Source organism: Lissotriton helveticus, chromosome 1_2 (assembly GCF_964261635.1).
Source record: "Lissotriton helveticus chromosome 1_2, aLisHel1.1, whole genome shotgun sequence".
Taxonomy (NCBI): domain Eukaryota; kingdom Metazoa; phylum Chordata; class Amphibia; order Caudata; family Salamandridae; genus Lissotriton; species Lissotriton helveticus.
Genome location: NC_136058.1, coordinates 93,852,178 through 93,872,923, shown reverse-complemented (window position 1 = coordinate 93,872,923; position 20,746 = coordinate 93,852,178). Strand labels below are relative to the sequence as shown.

Here is a 20,746-nt window from a genome sequence, read left to right as displayed (position 1 = left end):
TTCTAACCTCGTTGATGTGTTTCTAATTTCTTCCCTTTATATCTAAAGGCTCCAAATAATAAGAAAGGCCTGCTTCCAGAGCCGAACCCAATGGAGATCATGAAAAGTTTAAATAACCCAGCCCTGATGCAGATGTTGTTACAACCCCACCTGCATGCAATGGCTGGTAAATATGGTAAGATTTAAAAATGACAATAACTTTCTCTCTTGGCATTCTGTGATCGGTATAAAATATTCACTTGAATTTTAAAATACAGTATAAGTACAATTAAGTGTGCGTGAGTGAAGTACCAAACAAAACAAGGCACTTTCTGAAATGTGCTCACCTTGTACTCCTCATAGAGCATCTGTGATCTCTGCTAAAGCATGAATGTATTGATATTTTAAAAAAAAACGTTTTGGGTAACAGAGAATAACTGTTCATATCCAGTGAGCGGGCATAGGTCCTCGGAAAGGTAAAGGAAATTTAGTTAGGAAGGTAGATGGGAAAGGAGCAGAAGATTACGGTTACGGTTATACCCATGACATGTTATTTGAAGAAATGATTACCAGTTACATTTTCTATGCTTTAATTATTTGCAAAAATAAGCTCTCCTAAGTGATACCCATCTTAGATTTAAATGAGAAAATGTTTACAGATGATTGTAACTATCTCACAAGCTTTATAACTTAACACTTACATGTGCTCATAACAAAACATGAACGCTTTACCAGATGCCGTTTGCATTTCTTTGTACCTAGAATTCAATTTTATTTATCTAAACTAAATGATAGTAAAACAAATGTAAATAGAATCCTCTTAGGATGCTGTATAATTTGTTATTAAGTTCTACTCGTGTCCTACTGTACTTCGTTCCAAAACTTGATGAGAATAGCCTGCATCAGAATGCAGGACTTGGGAAAACCTTCTCTAAAATAATGCTGTCACTTAAAGATGTTGTAACCTTCAAGCAGAAGCGAAAAACACATTAATAAATATGTGCCACCACATGCTATACTCTCGTCTTATTTTTTAACCAGAAGGCCACACTCACGGATAGGCTTTGTTGGTGGTTCGAACATCTGTGAATTCTTCCAATATCTATAAGATGGTAGCACCAAATATGAGTATGTACTTAGTTCCATCTTTGCGGGAACTCGCTGAATAGCAACTCTAAGGGCTCTGCGGTAGCCGTTGACTTGTTCATGACCATCTCGGTCCAAAAAGTACTACATAATTTAACTGTTGAGGAGGTTTATTTCTGCAAAAAAAAAATCAGTAATTCTGACTCCTGGGGGACTTTTTCCTGTTGTTTTCTCTTGATGACAGAAAAAATGCACAGCAGAACAACTACCCTAAACAGAATGGATCTAGCGTCGTATATTGAGCCATGCACCATAGTTATTTGTTTGTCAGTCAAAGTTTTCATCTCGCAGTGGCAGCTGAGACTCCAGGAATACCTGATGCTTCACTCCCCTCTAAGTGGGGTAGATGAACTGAGAGTTTATTCCTTATATATTCGTTTTGGCCTTGGCCCGCATCCTTTAAACTCTAAATGACCTCCCTTAATATTTTCTCTTCACTCAATCATATACCTGTATTTAAGTTCTGATCTCTCTCTGACCATATAATGGCCACAGAGATATCAGAAGCCAGGCTCCGGTCTACTATATATGATGAGCTAGTCATGGGTGATATAAATCCATTTTAGTTGTGCATGTCTCATTCTTTAGGTTCGATAATCCCAAGACATCTATCCTAATTGCAGAATTAAAATGAAAGGAATGTGACATCTCTTTAGAGGGTATGAGATGGCAGTAGTCTGTGACTTAGAAGACGTTGATGAGTCCAGTAATAACTTTCCCAGGGTTTCTGTCAATCTACTATTGAGCAAATTATACACCATTCTAAATCCTGTTGAGTACTGGATCTCGGTGGTATACTGGGTAATCGGCAAACCTCTTTGAACTCACGAATATTACAAATTTGGGTGCTGTAAAATCTCTAGAACCATGGTTCAATACTCTCATCTTATATAAAAGGTGTCAGTTACGAAGCAACCTTATTGAATGCTTTTGGAAAATTATTTTCAAAAATTACTCTGCAGCACCTGGGGGATTAGGTCGAAGAAGAGAATTTAATTCTCGATGCACAAGGAAGTTTAGGACTAGTGGTTGTGCTGTTGATAATACCCTTGCTTTAAAACGAATTGTTTAAAGATATGCTGCGTCAGACGGTTTAGGCCACCTATACAAAATTCTCTAGCGCTTTTGATATGGTGGATCACCTTACTCTCTGGTTTATACAATAGGCCTCAGTGTCCCCGGCTTTTTTTTCAAATACTCGTTGAAGCTTCACTTAAATCCATGAGTCATGATATTAACAGGTCACAAAAATATATTATTCATCTATGATTTTCATTCAAATTGACCCAAGACAGGGGGAATACTTGCACCTGTTTTATTTTCGCTTTTTCTGATTGATACTTCTTCCTTTAGATACCCCACCTTATGAATCTCCATAGGTGTCAGACGGGATGAGGGAACTCTAGCAATAGCTTCTGGATACTGGAAGGTGGTGCCTTATAGCTTCTTTAATGACTCCCTGGACATAATGAAACGGAGCTGCATAAATGCACCGCTTTAATGCACTGACATCAGTTCCTGTTTTTCCCATGCCCATGAATGCAGATCTCCAGTATAGCTATCACTATATTCAGCTACTTTCACCAGGTTTCATGCAATCAGTGTTGGAAGCAGACCTACCTCGACTGAGTCTCTGATAGTGGCCTGGTCCAGACCTTGCTCAGCCCTGCCAGTACGTCAATCTATTGCTTAACCAACATAGGTCCTCACCTAGCAATATGACCTTTTTGGTACAGCATCTCACCGACAGGAGCCTTAATGTTTAATCCTCTATCAGTAATATCAGTCCAAATGCATTCCCACTGCGCCAGTTGATGGGGAGTCCAGGAAGATGGAAACAAAGGGCAATAAAGTATTCTTTTCAGCTAATCATTGAGTGCTGGGTGCCTTCTTTGTGCTGTCCTTGCGCCTACTGGGTCACTGCACTCATGCCTTCTGGGTGATTTTGAGTGAGATTTTACTTGTTCTGGAGTATTTCTAGAATTTCTTCACTCAAACTTGACAGCCAGGAAAGAGTGCGATACAGTATGAGGTCCGGCATGGTCACCATGGTATGTGTTTCCATTGTCTAAATCCAACACCAGGCTTACATCAATGCCACTGGGTTTTCAGGGATGTCCACATTTTTGTAATAGGTATGCTCTCTGATGGGGTCCAGCAATTTGGTGAGATGGCCCATTCAACGCTAAAGAGCTTCACTGGCAACAGAGCTATGACATCTTCTATGAAACTGCTCTTCACTACTTGACATATCCTCCAACGGCAATATGAAAAATCTGTGGATGTTTGCGGTGCCTTGCCTACTGCCAGAGGCAACCCTTGAGACCTTCCCAACTAGTCCAGTCTTTTTTTTACTTCAAGGCCACAGGTGCCTAAGTACTACTCCTTCCCTTCACTTGCTGCTCATGGGCGTGTCAGTTCCCCTTTGAACTGTCATCTGAGACCAGTAGGAGGCAGAATTCAGCATTGTCTCTCTGGCTGCATGTGATTCCTTCAAACCTATGGGTCCTACAGATTGTTCAGTTTGATTACGCCTTCCTTTTCATAATTGCTTCGCCCCATAGCAGTCCAGTATTTGCCGAAATGTCTGTGTATTATGCCATTATTACCCTCTGGAGGCTTCAGATTTTGCTCACTAAAGACTCCGTCCAGGTGGTGCTTGATGCAGTGCTAAAACTCCTTGCTCCCCAAGCAGGATGGTGGATTGAGCCCTATCTTAGGTTTTTAATTGCCTTCCTCAGGAAGTAGAAGTTCAACTTGTTGAGACTAGCCCAGATCCTCTTGCAATTATATCAGACTTTTGGAGCTGTGAGGCATACAGCTAGACATTAAGGCTTTTCTCCCTTTCATAGTGGACCAGTCTATCCAGGACTGATGAATATTAGGACCTCTTGGTGATACTGCAACAAGCAAGACGTACTGGGGTTCCATGCTCTTTTTTTCAGAGTCTCTGTAGCAATGGCGGTGGTTGGGACCTCACTGGATTTTCATGACGTGCAGTCACCTAACACTTTCTCAGCGTCAAGGTGGGCAACTCGGCAGGCGTCATCTTGCCTATCACGGGTGGCACCTGCATTTGAAGGTGGCATAGGGGGGTTTTGCCCTCTGGAGTGTGCTCTCTGTAGATCAATTTGCTACTACTAGAGTGTGCTCTCGGTAGATCAATTTGCTACTGCTGCGGATAATGAGTTCTGGACTTACCTCATTGAGCATCCCTATGAAAACCATTCAGTCTTAAGTGAGGCCCAGGCCTCCCTATGTGTTTACTCCTCCACCCCATGTCCTCCGGTTCCCGAAGTAGGTCGGGTGGGACCAGGCCCAGCTGTTACCGATAGCCGAAGACTGCACTCATAGAGGCTTGTAGTCTGAGTTTCTGAGTCTAACAATTTGCCCTCTCCTTCCGCTGCTTCTTCACAAGGACTTTCTGTCCCAGCAACAGGTCAGGGTCCTACACCCTGTCGTCCACAATTTACATCTCCATGTTTGGAGACAGAGTGGATCAACTTTGAGGTTTTGATCTTCCATTGAAGGTGGTGAGTATCATTTTGATCTTGCAGTGCTAACAACATCAAAATTCACATGACTAGAGTACATCTGTTGAATTGAGCTAACATCAGCAGGTTGATAGATAACATCAATTAGTGGACTTGGAGAAAATGTACTCTCCTTACATAGAATGAAATCCAAGATCTTAGTGCTTGAAATGGAAGGAAGAGATATGAAAAGAACCCACTAGGCCTGGAGGTTACTTCCAATAAAATTATAAACTTTGATTTCAACAGAATCCAGCAACAAACTTTGGGACTTCTATAGAACGGCACTCAAGCACAGATAATAAAGCACCTCACACAACTGAACCCCCTGGACCCATACTTTAGAGCAAAACCACACTACTATTGTTATGACTCAAAATGGAAGAAGTTATTCAGAGGATCTTCTTTTGCACCAGACTGTATAAATTGAGTACATGTACTCCTGTCCTCTGAGAAGGATCTAGATTCGGAGGACTTGTGGGATGAAGTTTAAACTCCACTATATTTCCTCTAACCATAGGTATGCATATAGTGTAACTCCGTTTCCCCTTGAAGTGGTGCACAACCCCAATTAAATATCTGGGAATTTGACTTAGTTTAATCTTATTATTTTGTCTCTATTTAGACTGTTGTGGCATTCGGCACCTCCAGGAGTTCAAAACACTAGATGGCTAAAACTGTCACTTATAATGGCAGGCAAACTGAAACTAATATAAATGGTCATACTCTTCGAAGTTTCTCTTTTATTGTGTAGAGATACCTATCCTGCTAAATTGAAGAAAAAAAGTATTCCGCACACTCTTGTCGCAACTTGTTAGCCTGGCTTGTTAAGCAAAAGGCCCAGAATTGCCTGGGAAACGCTAGTTTTACAGCGTGATTCTTTCTGGATTCACTATGCTGTGCATTATTCCGCGGTCTAGTGGTTGGGTCCGGAATCGTAGTCTTTTCTTTCTTTTTTTTTTTTTTTGTGGAGCCCAGGTGGGCGTCTGACGTCCCACCTTTTGATGTCCTTCCGTGACGTCGGCACGCTTCCTGCGGAAGCTCCCACCCTTGGGCGCCATCTTCAGATTCTTTTTTCCGCCGTTGGGTCTGGATCGTTCCCGAGAGGCTCCAGAGTTTTGGACGGGAAAAAGACACAGAAGAGTCTAATTTTGCAGGAAAAGACTGAGAAAACGATGAAAAAGAACATACATAAGCCGGGACGATGAAGAAGAAGGAGAACTTCGAGGACTTCGACGTCCAACGGAGAATGCGCATACAGGGGGCCCCCAGAGCGCGAGAAATGGACAACACCCCTTTCAAATTCTGCCGTAACTGCCTCCACAAGTACGCGCAGAACGACCAGCACCCGGTTTGCAACCTCCGCTTACCAGTCGACCACGAGAGCAAGGACTGCAACGCTTGCTCGGCCTTCACACCGAAGACTCTCCGCGTCAGAGAGCGACAGAGAAGGGCCAACTACACCATGCAGGGGAAGGGCCAACCACCGTCCCTTCGAGTCCTGGGAGACTCGAGGTCGTAGAGACCGATAAGAAAACTTCTAAAGAGGTAGGCGAGTCGTCGACCCCAAAAGCCCCGACAGACCATCGAAGGTCTGAATCGGACTCTCGAAAAACTGAGTCGAAGTCCTCGAAGGGAGCACTGGCGCCTAAATCTCGTTGGCCGCAGCTGCATCCAAGGACAGAGAGCCCAGCAGATCCTTCGAGAAGGACTCCCATGCGGCCACGGTCGTCTAAGCACGTTTCCGAAAAGGAATGTTTGTCTTCGAAAGAGAAGGTCGCCTCGATGTCGACAAAGGAATCCAGAGGGAAGCCTTTGCTGTGGTTTGGTCCCTGAAGAAGCTGAGGCCATAATTCTTTGACTCTCATTACTTGTCAAATTGACCACAGGTCCATCATGAACTATTGCATGCAACAGGGACAGAGGATTTTTCAAAAGCACATGGAGGACCCAATCAAAAGTTATGGGCTCGCTGAATGCCCATACAGTAGCTCCAGCATGTCTTGTAAGACAGCGCATGTGCTGCCTAGGCAAGACCTAAAAAGAATGAAAGGACAAATGTTTTTTAGGAGAATTCTGGACCCAGCCACTCGATGGTAGAATAATACACAGCATGTGACTCCAGAATATTTTTCTAGCTGCTAAACTGCACTGACTAGTAAGAAACTATACGTTTTCACTACCAGCACACATGAAACTTAAAAATACTTGTCTAACTTTTTTAATAGACTGCTCCCTGGTTCAGTGCCTATCCTAGTGGTGATGTATATGTATTAAAAGGAAGATTTAGGCTTTGCAAAATGTGTATTTTGCTAGGTCGAAAGAGCAGTTTAAAACTGCGCTCACAGGCTTCAGTGGCAGGCCTGAGGCATGTTTAAAAGGGCTACTTGAACTTGTGGCATAATATGTGCTGCAGGCCCACTGGTAGCATTTAATTTACAGACCCCGGGTATATGTAGTGCCACATTACTAGAAAGTTACTAGTAAATTAATTGTGCCAGTTGAGTATAAGCCAATGTTACCATCTTTATAGGAGAGCGCCCAAGTAGTTTAGTATAGATTAGAAGTGATTAAGTGCACAGAATCGTAAGGCCTACAAAAAAGAAGTCTGGAAAATCAGGAGGTTGGAGGTAAAGCAAAATTGGGGAAAATCCAAGCCAATGATATCTGGTCCAATAATCGGTTTCTTCCTAATGGCCATTTCAAAGTCACTGTCATATCCTATAGTTTTAAAGGTAAACCAAAAAGGTTTGTGCCCTTCACTTTGAGTTAAGTTACGGACGGGTTCCAAAAATGTATTTATTTAACTTCATAAGTGTTAACATTGTTAAATATCAGAATGTTTATATTCTTTGCTTATTTATTCTTTCATTCAACAGGTCTGGGAGCGTCTTCTATATTACCTCAGTTTCTTAATGCATCCATCAACCCAGCATTGCTGCAACTGAGTAAAACACACCAGGTAAATAGTACATTTTGCACAAAAATTTCTTTGTTGCAACAAATACATTTCTTGCTCCTATAATAGAAACCACTTCTTGTAGTCATGCTATACATAATGTCTGCTCCTAGCATCTACCAGTTGCCCATCTCTGGACTATTACTGTAGACTTCCAAATATGCATTTTTTGAAAGTCACCAGGCATGTGCTCCAACTGTCCCTTCCCTCTTTACTTTTGTTCCTTGTAAATCTTCTGGCTTTATTATTTTTGGGTAATTCAAGCGTCCTTAATACCATGACCCAGCTGAGCCCCTTTTCTTTTACTCCATAGTGACATCATTGATTTCTTCCGGCACAAAGCTGTCCTAAAGGGGTCCTCTCCCTTTTAGTCCCCTTTATTCCCATGCAGGGGATATTCGCCTTGGCCCCTTTAGTATCATCTTCTGTTGTAGTGTTTGTTTTTGAAGCCTGACTTTTTCCCAAGGGTGTAACCTATTAAAAGGGATAGGGAGAGATATAGAAATCGATAGAGAGATATACTCTGATGTGCATGCTGTTGAAGATGCATTAATTGGCTGCAGTAAGGTAGACTGATGATCTGATCAGATTCACACAATGCTATCTACATGACATCTTAACCATCTGCCTGCCTAGGGGCCTCAAAGACCAGGAATGCGAGGCCTGCGCTGATTTGTCTCAGTAAACACTCAAGGACCAAAGAAAGCAGAGGGAAGAGCACCACGCAGCTATGTTCGGCGGAAAGAAACAGCAGCTACTGCTGAAGGACTTGGGCCTCTCACGCGATGAAGACTAACAGGGGGCTGCAGCACAATCTACATATGAAGGGTCAGATGTCAAAATCCTCGAGGGGATGCAGAGAAGAGGCATACTGCGTAAAAGATCCTTAAGGACGTCGAAAGCAAAGCGGAGAAGTTAACTATGACCCCTCAAAATACCAAGGGCCTGAAAAAAAGGCACAGAAAGCAGCCCAGGTGTTCTAGGCATGTGGGCTGCTGAATTCATATCTGTGCATAGATCGCCGCCTAGTGTTGGGTCCGGATGATTGCACATTGTTGTCCTGGAAGAGTCTTCGAAGTATCACGAGATAGGTGGCTCCTCCCTCGGACTACAGTGCGCATGGGCACCCTCTCCATCCCCAGATTGTTTTTCTCCGCCATTGGGTTCGGATGTACTTTCCTACTCTCCAAGTTCGGAATTAAGAAAAACTTTTCAAAAGGCCAAAAGGCCTTCGGTACCGTCGGTATTGTTTAAGCGCTCGGTGCCGATACGCTACTACAACTTTGTTGCACTCCGGTTGTCAAATCGGGCCGTGAGGCCTTCTCGACACCACGTGGACCGACCGTCGATGGAACGAAGTCCATTCAAGTTCTGCCCTCAGTGCAACTCGAAGTTCCCGCACACCGACAAGCATCCAGTGTGCAATGAATGCCTATCTCCAGATCACAATGAAGATAGTTGCCTAGCCTGTGCCCAGTTCAGATCGAAAAAGACTATTCGAAATCGACGGGCGGCGAGGCAAGAAATGCAACGATCGGTGCCAGAGCCCGATAACCTCTTCGGTGACGAAGAAGATCTAGCGAGCGTCGAAGACTCGGATCAAGACGACAGATACTCGGAGCCCGACTCCGAATATTACCCCGAAGAGGGAGAACTGATCGTCGATCTCGAGGACTATGATCAAGACATTGTAGCAGTTGAAGACGACTCCGATGACGACGAGGGGCGAACCGTGAGTACACCGCCCCATATTGACACTACACCTCTATCAGAGACTCAGGTCGAGGCATCGCCAGCAGGCCTTAGCCGAGATCAACAACCTCGTTCTACAGCCTCGCAATACCGCCCGGCTAAGAACATATCGAAAGAGCCCTCTGAGACACGTCATACAATATCGGTTCCATCGAAACCGAAACTAATAGACAATACAGTCTTCGGACCGAATTACGTCGACCCGAAGGTGTCTAAGCCGAAAGGCGTTTAACCGAAGGACACAGTAACATTGCTACCTTCGAAACCAAAGACCGTCGAGTCGACATCGAAGACTAAGGCGGTCGAGTCGACATCGAAGACCAATGCAGTCAAGTCGAGCTCAAAGTCCAAGGCCGTCGAGTCAACCTCGAAGCCAAAACACGTCGATTCGACACCCAAAAAGCACGTCAATTCGAGCAAATCAGCCTCAAGTATCGACAAAGGGAAAAAAACGGTCGGCGACAGAACAAGGCCTACGCCCAAGACTACAGTCGAACCGAAACAGAAGGTGGACGAAAGGAAATCGGTCGAGCCGAAACCCATCGGACATAAAAAGGGCGTCAAGCCGAAACAGCAGGCTCCAAAACAACATAAAGGGACTGTCGAACCAACAAAACCGCTCGGTCCGAAACAAGTTGTGAAGCCAGCAAAGGACGTTCAACCAACAAAACCTGTTGAAAAACACCCCAAAACAATCCAACCACCTAAAACGGACAAAGCCCCAAAAAGCATTGAACCGAAAAAACAAAAACCAAAGGTTACAGCACCAAAACCAAAGACTGTGGACGAGGAAATTCTTCACCCAGACCACTCCACAGAAAACCAGTCCAAAATCTAGATTGACCCAAAGACTGGTAAAGTGACTGTTTATACCAAAAAGAAAAGGCCTCTAGCAACTGAAGACCTTTCTGGGATCCCCCTAAAGAAAAAGAGAGACTGTGCTACCTCTTCTATATTCTTTGAACCTATCACTCCTGCTATGCCTACTACTCCTTATACCCCAACCTCATCGGCACGCTCTGACTACACCCCTGATGAAGATCAGGACGCAGATGTAGGTTTTGGGTATCCACAAAACCCTCTTTCAGAGCCAAACACACAGCCATGGGGTGGAGGTGGGGAACCGGACACTGAAGGGACTCTGCCCATTATAGACCCTGCAGTATACCCTACTAAGCCATCACCCACTGAGGACACCGTAGCATTTAATTCACTACTGGATAGAGCAGCAACCTATCATAATGTAGAGATGCACTCTGATGCTGTTGAGGACGACTTCCTCTTTGATACACTAACAACATCTGAGAGACACGTAAAGACACTCCCAATGCTAAAAGGGGTATTAAAACATGCAAGTGACATTTTTAAAGACACCGCTAGGGCGCGGGTCATAAACCCTAGAATTGAGAAAAAATACAGGGCTGCACCTACAGATCCTACATACATCAAAGGGCAGCTACCCCTAGATTCCTTAGTGGTATCCAACGCACGTAAACGTGCAAACTCACAAACTACTGGTGAGGCCGCACCACCAGACAAGGAATCTAAAATCTTTGAGGCATCAGGCAAAAGAGTGGTGGCTCAGGCAGCAAGCTCCTGGAGAATAGCCAATACACAGGCCTTGCTAGCCAGGTACGATAGAGTGCACTACGACAGTTTGGAAGAAATTCTCCAACACTTACCTGATCAATACAAACAGCAGGCAGATGAACTTATACAAGAGAGGAAGCTCATCACCAATGCATCCATTAAATGTGCCCTAGATGCAGCAGACACGGCTGCCAGGTCCATCAATACAAGCGTGCTGCTAAGGCGGCATGCATGGCTTCGTATATCAGGCTTTAAGAATGAAGTCCAATCTACAATTCTTAATCAGCCAATCAACCCAGACTTTTTATTTGGTCCAGCAGTTGATTCAACTCTAGACAAAATGAAAAAGGATGCAGACACTGCAAAGTCTATGGGAGCTCTTCAGTCCCAACAACACCGGGGCTCATTTTGTCGCTCCACTTATAGAGGAGGAGCACGAGGACAATCGCAGCAATCCTCCAACTACAAGACTAACACACAATCCACATATACCAAAAACACCAGCAGGGGTGGTTACAGAGGAAACAATACCATGGGTAGAGCTCGTGGAGGCATTGCAAATAGATCCTCCACTAACACAAAGCAGTAACTTCTTGACACTACCCCCAGACCACATAGCACCAGTCGGGGGAAGAATACAACAATTTCTGCCTGTCTGGTTAAATATCACCACAGACAAGTGGGTCAGGCAAATTATCAAACATGGCTATTGTCTCGAACTCACCTCAACTCCACCCAACATACCACCCGTGCACCGTCCCATGTCACAGGAACATATAACGCTACTTCAGCAAGAGGTCATCAGTATGCTGCAAAAGGGGGCCATAGAACCAGTCCCACTACAACATCAGGGAACAGGAGTATACTCCCTATACTTCCTAATTCCAAAAAAGGACGGGTCTCTCAGACCAATATTGGACCTCAGGCCCCTCAACCTGTACATTTTGTCGGAGCATTTTCACATGCTCACTCTCCAGCAAGTCTTACCACTGCTTCGCCAGGGAGACTTCCTAGCAACCTTAGACCTCAAAGACGCATACTTTCATATACCAATACACCCTGCTCACAGAAAGTATTTGAGGTTCACCATTCAAGGGCAACACTACCAATTCAAGGTCCTGCCATTTGGGGTGACAACAGCTCCAGGGGTTTTCACCAAATGTCTAGCGACAGTGGCAGCACGTCTCAGAAGGCACCACATCCATGTGTACCCTTATCTGGACGACTGGCTAATACATGCGCCAACAGCCCAGCAATGTGCCAACCACATGTCAAAGACTATACAACTACTGCACAGTTTAGGATTCTCACTAAACTACCCAAAGTCACACCTACAACCCTCCCACGTCCAACAGTACCTAGGAGCGACAATAGATACACTGTCAGAAAAAGCATATCCCAACACAGCACGGGTCCAGGGAATGCAGACGCTGATACAAAAGTTCAGACCCCATCAATCACTGCCAGCTCGACTGTTAATGCAGCTAAAGGCATGATGGCCTCGTGCATATTCATAGTCCCTCACGCCGGACTACATATGCGTCCAATACAAGAATGCCTAGCAAGGCAGTGGAACCAGGCTCACGGGCAATTAAAAGACCTAGTGTTGGTAACCAGTCGGGCATACAACTCTCTGCATTGGTGGAATCCACAAAACCTTTGCAAAGGGCGACTGTTCCAAGAGCCTGTCCCACAAATAGTCTTAACAGCGGACGCATCCCTAATAGGTTAGGGAGCCCATGTCCTACACTACATAGTGCAGGGACTCTGGACTGTACAGCAAAAGAAAATGCATATCAACCTCCTAGAGTTGATGGCCATTTTTCTAGCCCTAAAAGCTTTCGCGACACATTTACGGAACAAAGCGGTGTTGATCCGGACGGACAACATGACAGCTATGTATTACATTCAAAAACAGGGAGGAACACACTCGCCACAGCTGTCGCACCTAGCTCAAGCAATGTGGAAATGGGCCATTCACAGGAACATTTTTCTCATGGCAGAAAACCTCCCAGGCAAGGACAACCAAGTGGCCGACCTGCTAAGCAGGCACAACCAACAGATGCACAAATGGGAAATTCACTCCAAAGTGCTCCAACCGTTCTTCCGGAAGTGGGGACACCCGGACATAGACCTGTTTGCCACAAGCGAAAACGCAAAATGCCAGTACTTTGCCGCCAGGTTCCCACATCCGCAGTCGCAGGGCAATGCGATATGGATGAACTGGTCAGGCAAATTTGCGTACGCTTTTCCCCCAGCTCCATTAATACCGCTGGTGGCACGCAAAATGCGCCAACATTCGCTGACGCTAATCCTAGTTGCTCCCACATGGGCGAGGCAACCATGGTACACAACGTTCCTAGAACTGTCAGTGGTACCTCATCAAAGACTGCGACTAACACCCAGTCTTCTAACTCAGAACCATGGCGAAATCCAACACCCAGATGTCCAACAGCTGAACCTAGCGATCTGGCTCCTGAAATCCTAGAGTTTGGATACCTCAACTTGCCTCCAGACTGCATGAATATTATCAAAGAGGCACGGAAACCCACTGCCAGAGCATGCTATGCAGCAAAGTGGAAACTTTCGTCATTTACTGTAACAACAATGACATTAACCCACTTGATGCTTCCACTCAAAACATCATTTGCTACCTATTGCACCTCCAACAGTGCAATTTAGCGTTCTCTTCCATCAGAATATACCTAGCTGCGTTAGCAGCATATCTGCAAAACAGGCACACTTTTCACTTTTCAGGGTGCCAGCAATCAAAGCGTTTATGGAGGGACTTAAACGCGTAATTCCTCCAAGACACCCACCTTCGCCAGTCTGGAATCTAAACATTGTCTTAACCAGACTAATGGGACCACCCTTTGAACCATTGCACTCATGCGAACTACAATTTCTTACTTGGAAAGTGGCTTTCCTTATTGCCATTACTTCGCTACGAAGAGTTAGTGAGCTGCAAGCCCTAACTATTCAAGAGCCATTCATCCAAGTACATGCTAATAGGGTAGTTCTTAGAACAAACCCCAAATTCATGCCAAAGGTGGTATCCCATTTCCATATAAATCAGACTATAGAACTGCCAGTGTTCTTTCAGATCCCACAAACAGTAGCTGAAAGGGCCTTGCATACCCTTGATGTCAAAAGAGCTCTGCTATATTACATAGACAGAACTAAAACATTTCGGAAAACAAAAGTTGTTTGTTGCTTTCTCACCACAACACAAGGGTAACCCCATTTCAAAATCAGGTATAGCCAGGTGGATAGTTAAGTGCATCCAAATATGTTATTTGAAAGCAAAACGCACCTTAACAGTCCCCCCTAGAGCGCATTCCACACGTAAGCTAGGGGCATCCATGGCTTTCCTGGGAAATATTCCTTTACACGAAATTTGTAGAGCAGCCACATGGTCAACCACACATACATTTACAAAACACTATTGTGTAGATGTACATTCAAAACAGCAAGCTGCTGTAGGACAGGCTGTTCTCAAAACTTTTCCAGACCGCTGCAGCTGGCACAGGTAGCCACCGCTAAGGGAGACACTGCTATACATTCTATGCACAGATATGAATTCAGCAGACCACATGCCTCGAACGGAATATGCTACTTACCAATATGCATCTGTTCTTGGCATGTAGGGCTGCTGACATTCATATCGCCCACCCACCTCCCCGGTGCCTGTCGCAGCTGCAGCATTCAATCTTTGCATGGACATCTCTTACTGTACTATACTCCATCTCTGCCACAATGGCGAAAAACAATCTGGGGATGGAGAGGATACCCATGCGCACTGTAGTCCGAGGGAGGAGCCACCTATCTCGTGATACTTCGAAGACTCTTCCAGAACAACAATGTGCTATCATCTGGACCCAACACCAGGCGGCGATCTATGCACAGATATGAATGTCAGCAGCCCTACATGCCAAGAACAGATGCATACTGGTAAGTAGCATATTCCTTAGAAGACCACTGATGGTCAGCCGTGACCGAAAGACCCCACAAATCCCATGCCAGGGATATTGACAATGGTAAAACGTTGACATCGACAAAGACGGGTGTCGGACAAGAGGCCTTGAAAGATAAGACTATACCTTCGGGGGCAGAATCCACCACACCAAAGAAGAGTATCTCCTCAGCATCTGAGGCCAAAAGGGCTTGAGAGGTGGAGACAAAGAGAAGACGCCTGGAGGCAGAAAGGGCGGCACTCCTTACCACGTCAGAGGCCGAGGAAGAAGAAATCCGGGAAGCTCCAGCAACACCTGAACCTCACGATGAGGAAGAACTCTGCATTCCAGAAGAAGAAGAAGCAACAAGAACTTTCGAGTAAGAATGGAACAACCTCAACACAGAGAGTCCCTCAAAGGCTTCACAACCAGATAAAGTAGCATTTTACAACTGCTTCATCAAGAGAGCAGCTGATACTTTCAGGGTCCCCTTTGAGGAGGAGAAAGGAGACTTGTGTTTCCTCCTAAAGACATTTACACCCTCCAAAAAGTGTTCACAAAAACCTCCCTATGCTGCCAAGCATTCTGGATCATGGCAAGGAGGCTTTCAAGGATCCTGCCTCAGTAAAAGGAGTCAAGTCAAGTCAAGTCAAAAGATTTATATAGCGCACTACATACCCGGAGGGTCTCAAGGCGCTTGAAGAGGGTGTGGAATTACTTGTCGAATATCCAAGTTTTAAGTTGCTTTCTGAATGCTAGGTGGTTCTGAGTGAGACGAAGGTGAGTGGGGAGTGAGTTCCAGGTTTTAGCTGCGAGGTAGGAGAAGGATCTACCTCCCATGGTGGTTTTGTTGATGCGAGGTACGGTAGCAAGGGCTTGGTTGGAGGATCGTAGCTGGCGGGAGGGGGTGTAGAAGGAAAGTCGTGTGTTGAGGCATTCGGGTCCAAGTTTGTAGAGTGCTTTGTGTGCGTGGGTAAGGAGGCGGAAAGTGATCCTCTTATTGACGGGAAGCCAGTGAAGGTCTTTCAAGTGACTGGAGATGTGGTCTTTACGCGGGATGTCTAGTATGAGTCTGGCTGATGCGTTCTGGATGCGTTGGAGTTTTTTCTGGAGTTTAGCGGTGATACCGGCGTAAAGGGTGTTTCCGTAGTCCAGGCGGCTTGTAACCAGTGCATGGGTGACCGTTTTTCTGGTTTCGGTGGGGATCCAGCTAAATGTTTTTTTGAGCATGCGAAGAATGTTGAAGCAAGATGATGAAACGGCGTTGACTTGTCTGTTCATGGAGAGTGAGGAGTCGAGGATGACGCCCAGGTTCCGTGCGTGGTCCGTCGGGGTGGGTGCTTTTCCAAGGGCCTCTGGCCACCACGAGTCATCCCAGGAGGAGGGGGAGGTACCTAAGATAAGGACTTCTGTTTTGTCTGAGTTTAGTTTCAGACGGCTGTGCTTCATCCACTCGGCCACTTCTTTCATTCCTTCATGTAGGTTGGTTTTGGCGGTGTTAGGGTCTTTGGTGAGTGAGAGGATCAGTTGAGTGTCGTCGGCGTAGGAGATGATGTTGAGGTTATGTTGGCGTGCGATGGCCGTGAGGGGGCTCATGTATACGTTGAAGAGGGTGGGGCTGAGTGAGGATCCTTGTGGTACGCCGCAGATGACTTCAGTGGCCTCTGACTTGAATGGTGGGAGGCGGACTCTCTGGGTTCTTCCGGTGAGGAACGAGGTGATCCATTCCAGTGCTTTTCCTTGGATTCCGATGTTTGAGGCGCTATAGAAGGGTGCTATGGCAGACTGTGTCGAAGGCTGCGGAGAGGTCAAGGAGGATGAGGGCGACAGTGTCTCAGTTGTCCAGTAGAGTTCGAATGTCGTCTGTTGCTGCGATGAGGGCGGTCTCCGTGCTGTGTTTGGCTCAGAAGCCGGACTGTGAGGAGTCGAGGGATTTGTTGGTTTCGAGGAAGGCGGCGAGCTGGTTGTTGACAGCTTTCTCGATGACTTTGGCCGGGAATGGAAGGAGCGAGATGGGGCGGTAGTTTTTGAGTTCGGTGGGGTCCGCTGTGGGTTTTTTCAGAAGGGCGCTAAGTTCTGCGTGTTTCCAGCTTTCCGGGAAGGTGGTGGAGTTGAGGGAGCAGTTGATGACGTCTCGGAGGTGCGGTGCTATGATGGAGTCAGCTTTGTTGAAGATGTGGTGAGGGCAAGGGTCTGTGGGGGATCCTGAGTGGATGGAGTTCATCAGGCGGATGGTGTCCTCAGTGGAGATTGGGTTCCAGCTATTAAGGATGTTCAATGGGGGGGAAGGTCCTGCAGAAGGTTGGGTGGGTTGGTCTCCGGGTAGGTTGTCGAAGCTGTTGTGGATGTCTGCGATTTTGTTGTGGAAGAACGAAGCTAGGGAGTCGCAGAGGGCTTGAGAGGGGGTGATGTCGTTGGAGTTGGCTGAGGGGTTGGTAAATTCTTTGACCAAGTTTGGAGTAGCACCAAGGGTAGAAATTAAATACAAGCCCTCCACCAGGGACCCGAAATACATTCTAGGCACAATGGTGAGTGACTCCATCATTGTTACCACAGCAAAAAGTCGGAGCAACACTCATTCCTCCACTGTCCAACCTCCAGAAAGGGAGAGTAAGAGAATGGACATGGTGTGGTGGAAGATGCAAATGGAGGCAGCAATTTATTGGCACATTGCGAACTCTAATGCCCTCCTCAGTAGATTTGGCCATCATTAATGGAACGACATCGAGGAACTAATTGAACAAATACCAAGAGGAGGATAAAAAAAAAAAGCAAAATCCATCATGCAGAGGGGGGAAACATAGGAAACACCTGCCTGAAATCAGCTATAGATGCAGCCGATGAAGCCAGCAGACAAATGTGCACAGGTATAACAGTAACAATGCACGCCTGGCTCAGAATCTCAGGAAGTACAAACATCCATAATCAATAAGCCCTTTGCAGAAGACGACCTATTTGGATGTGAAGTAGATGAGTCTCTACAGAAAATAAAGGACAATGAAACGACGAGAGCTATGGGAGATACAGACTCCAGTGGAACCCCAAAGGTAGGCAGAGGTAAAGGTAGATAGCACCTTACTCTCCATTTTTGGTAGTGTGGGCGAGCTAAGGCTTTATCAGAGGGTAGTGTTAAGCATTTGTTGTACACACTCAGGCAGCAAATGATGTCACACACTCAGACAGAACTCAGACCAATTTTTTTGTATAAAAATATTTAGTTATTTTATTTCTTGAACCAAGCCAAGCTTGGTGCAGGTAATTGAAATAACACTTTGCAAAATCTTATGTAGCGATTTACAGTTGAATGCAGGTTCAAATGCAGTTGGTTGAATTACAGGTAAGTCAACAGTTCAAAATTACTCTTCAGTTACATTACAGGTTATTGTGCATGTTACTTGTTAGATAACTTTTGCTAATCAGTGTGATATGCTTAGGTATCACGCTGTGACATTTCTCAGACAAAAAGATAAGTAATTCACTTTTAGTACATTTGCAGTTTTTCAATGTTTCATACAAACCACTCCACACTTAGAACAATTTTCTAGAAAAGCAGCCCAGCCCAGGGTCGAAGATGCACTCTCAGAACACCCTCAGTGGCACTAGAGCGGCTGGGTGCAGAGTGTTGAGACCCAGTGTTATCCAATGGGGGACAGGGGGCCTCCCGGTTGGTGGGTGCTCAAGAGCAGGCCACAAGGTTGTGGGAGCAAAGCTCCTGGTGTTAGGCTCAGGGCAAAGGGAGATCAGAGTTAGCACCCAAAGTACACCCGCAGTAGTGCAGGGACAGCTGGGTGCTGTTATTGCATCGGTGCCCTTTTGATTTCAATGGGAATTCTCCGCTTACAGCAAACACTGCAGGCTCGGGGATAAATATCTTTTGGAGGTGACCACCGGTTGCAGAGGTATCCTTGGATGCTGGGACACCGTTGGTTGGGCTACCTAAGGCCGTGGGACATCGGGTGTCTTTAGGCGTCTGGTTTTCTTACCAGCTCCGGTCGCGGACAGGGGGATCCTCCAAGAGGGGATACAGGCGCTGATTGGAGATTCGAGGCAGGTCAGAGATCACCAGATATCAGATCATGGTTGCCGGGGAGACCTCCTTATGGTGTTGAGCCACTCAAACTCAGGCCGTGGGCATCGGGTTTAGAGTGGTGCAGACTTGCAGATTTGGCCACAGTCTGTTGTTGAGCAAATCGGTTGTCACAGGGGACAAAGTCTTGATTTTGGAAGGAAGGGCATGTCATTCGGGTTTTTGAGGGATGCTGGCTGCAAGACACACTAGGATTTTGCTGGAGTTGGTACGAGGTGCGGTCAGGCCGGTAGGGCTGGGGCCAAGTCAGTGGGCATCCTCCTCTTCTTTGTTCAGCACAGCTTCTTCGGTCCTTCTTCTTCTCTTCTTCTTCTGGTTGGTTCTTGTCTGAGGTGGTAAGGTTCAGGGTTGCCCCTAAATACTAGATGTAGGGGCGTTACAGGTAAGTAAAGATCGGGACCAATGGGTCCCTTCCTTGGGGCGGGTACATCCCCTATTATGCCACCCTCCAGTGGGAGGGGGCATATGCCTCTCTGGTTATCTGAGTCTCCCCATCTACAAGATGGTGGGGACTGAGAGTTGTGCTTCAACTCGCCTCCCCCACCTAAGGGGCGGGATTGGCACAGGTGGACACACCTCCCTTCCTCACTTGGTTTTCCCGCAAATTCTCCCACCCAAAGTGGGGGTCATAACTGGAAGCAGCAAATGGCTGGGGTAGCTCACAAAGGCAGCAAGCCTTTGAAGCTTTCCCTTTATGGACCCTGCCCATCCTGGGGGAGGAGGCTTGGCAGGCTGTGCATTGTTTCAGGACCTAGACAGAGAGAGGCAGGCTCTCAACCCAGGGGTCCAGAAACATGTCTGGGGGTGACAGCTGGAGAGCAGCCACTCAGCCAGGACACTAGACTTAGGTCGTTTCTCAGGGGGTATATCTAAAATGCCCTCTAAGTGCATTGTCATTAAATCCCACATCAGTGTGGGTTTAATGTGCTGTGGAATTCGTAATGACGAACTCCCAGCACCATATACTCTTAATGGCATTACTGCACTTACAATGTCTAAGAATTGGCTTAGAGACTGTAGGGGTACAGGGTTCATGCACCTGTACCCTCACCACTGGTATAGTGCACCCAGCTAGAGGGGTGTCTGACCTACGTCAGGGCAGTGGATTGTAGGCATGGCACACATTGATGTGTGCCTTGTCGACTCTACACTTTGTTCTGCACCAAAACACGCAGCCTGTAATGGCAGTGTGTGTAGAGGTACAGGGCCTCTAAGGGTGGAATAATAAGTGCTGCAGCCCTTAGAGGCCTTCCCCGGCCACAGAGCACTTGGTACCCATGGTACCATATACAAGGGACTGACCTGTGGCCAAAGCATGCCAATTGGGGTTTGTCTTAATGCAGTTTTAGGGAAAGAAAATAGGCCCTGCATAACTATTTGGCAGGAACCCAGGGCACACTCTGTCAAAGTATATCAGCAGTTTGGCAAAAAGTGGGGGCAATCATGCAAAAAGAGGGCACTTTCTTACAGTACCAAACACTTCTGTATTCATTGAAGCCATCATGATGCCGTGGAACTCGAGTTGTCGAGTTCTCAGGCCTTGTACTCTCCATGGCTTCACTGTCACTTACAATAGGAATTTGTGCTGAATATTGTAGGGGCATATCTGCTTATGCAGATACGCCCTCACCTGTAGTCTAGTTTTATTTATTTTTTATTTTTGTTTTATAGAGCGCGAACTTGACCCGTCAGGGTATCAGAGCGCTTTACATGTGATCACATTAGGCAAGGAAACACATTAAGGGTA

General features: G+C 46.1%; 1 protein-coding gene across 6 annotated transcripts in view; it reads left to right on the top strand.

Annotated features, from left to right (window-relative positions):
- RAVER2 (ribonucleoprotein, PTB binding 2) overlaps positions 1-20,746 on the top strand; it is a 407,034-nt gene that overhangs the window by 138,801 nt on the left and 247,487 nt on the right. For all 6 annotated transcript variants that reach the window (XM_078669153.1, XM_078669118.1, XM_078669128.1 and 3 more), the window contains exons 5-6: positions 49-175; positions 7,538-7,620. In XM_078669153.1, the coding sequence (XP_078525279.1) occupies positions 49-175; positions 7,538-7,620 (210 nt within the window). The remainder of the gene's footprint in view (positions 1-48; positions 176-7,537; positions 7,621-20,746) is intronic.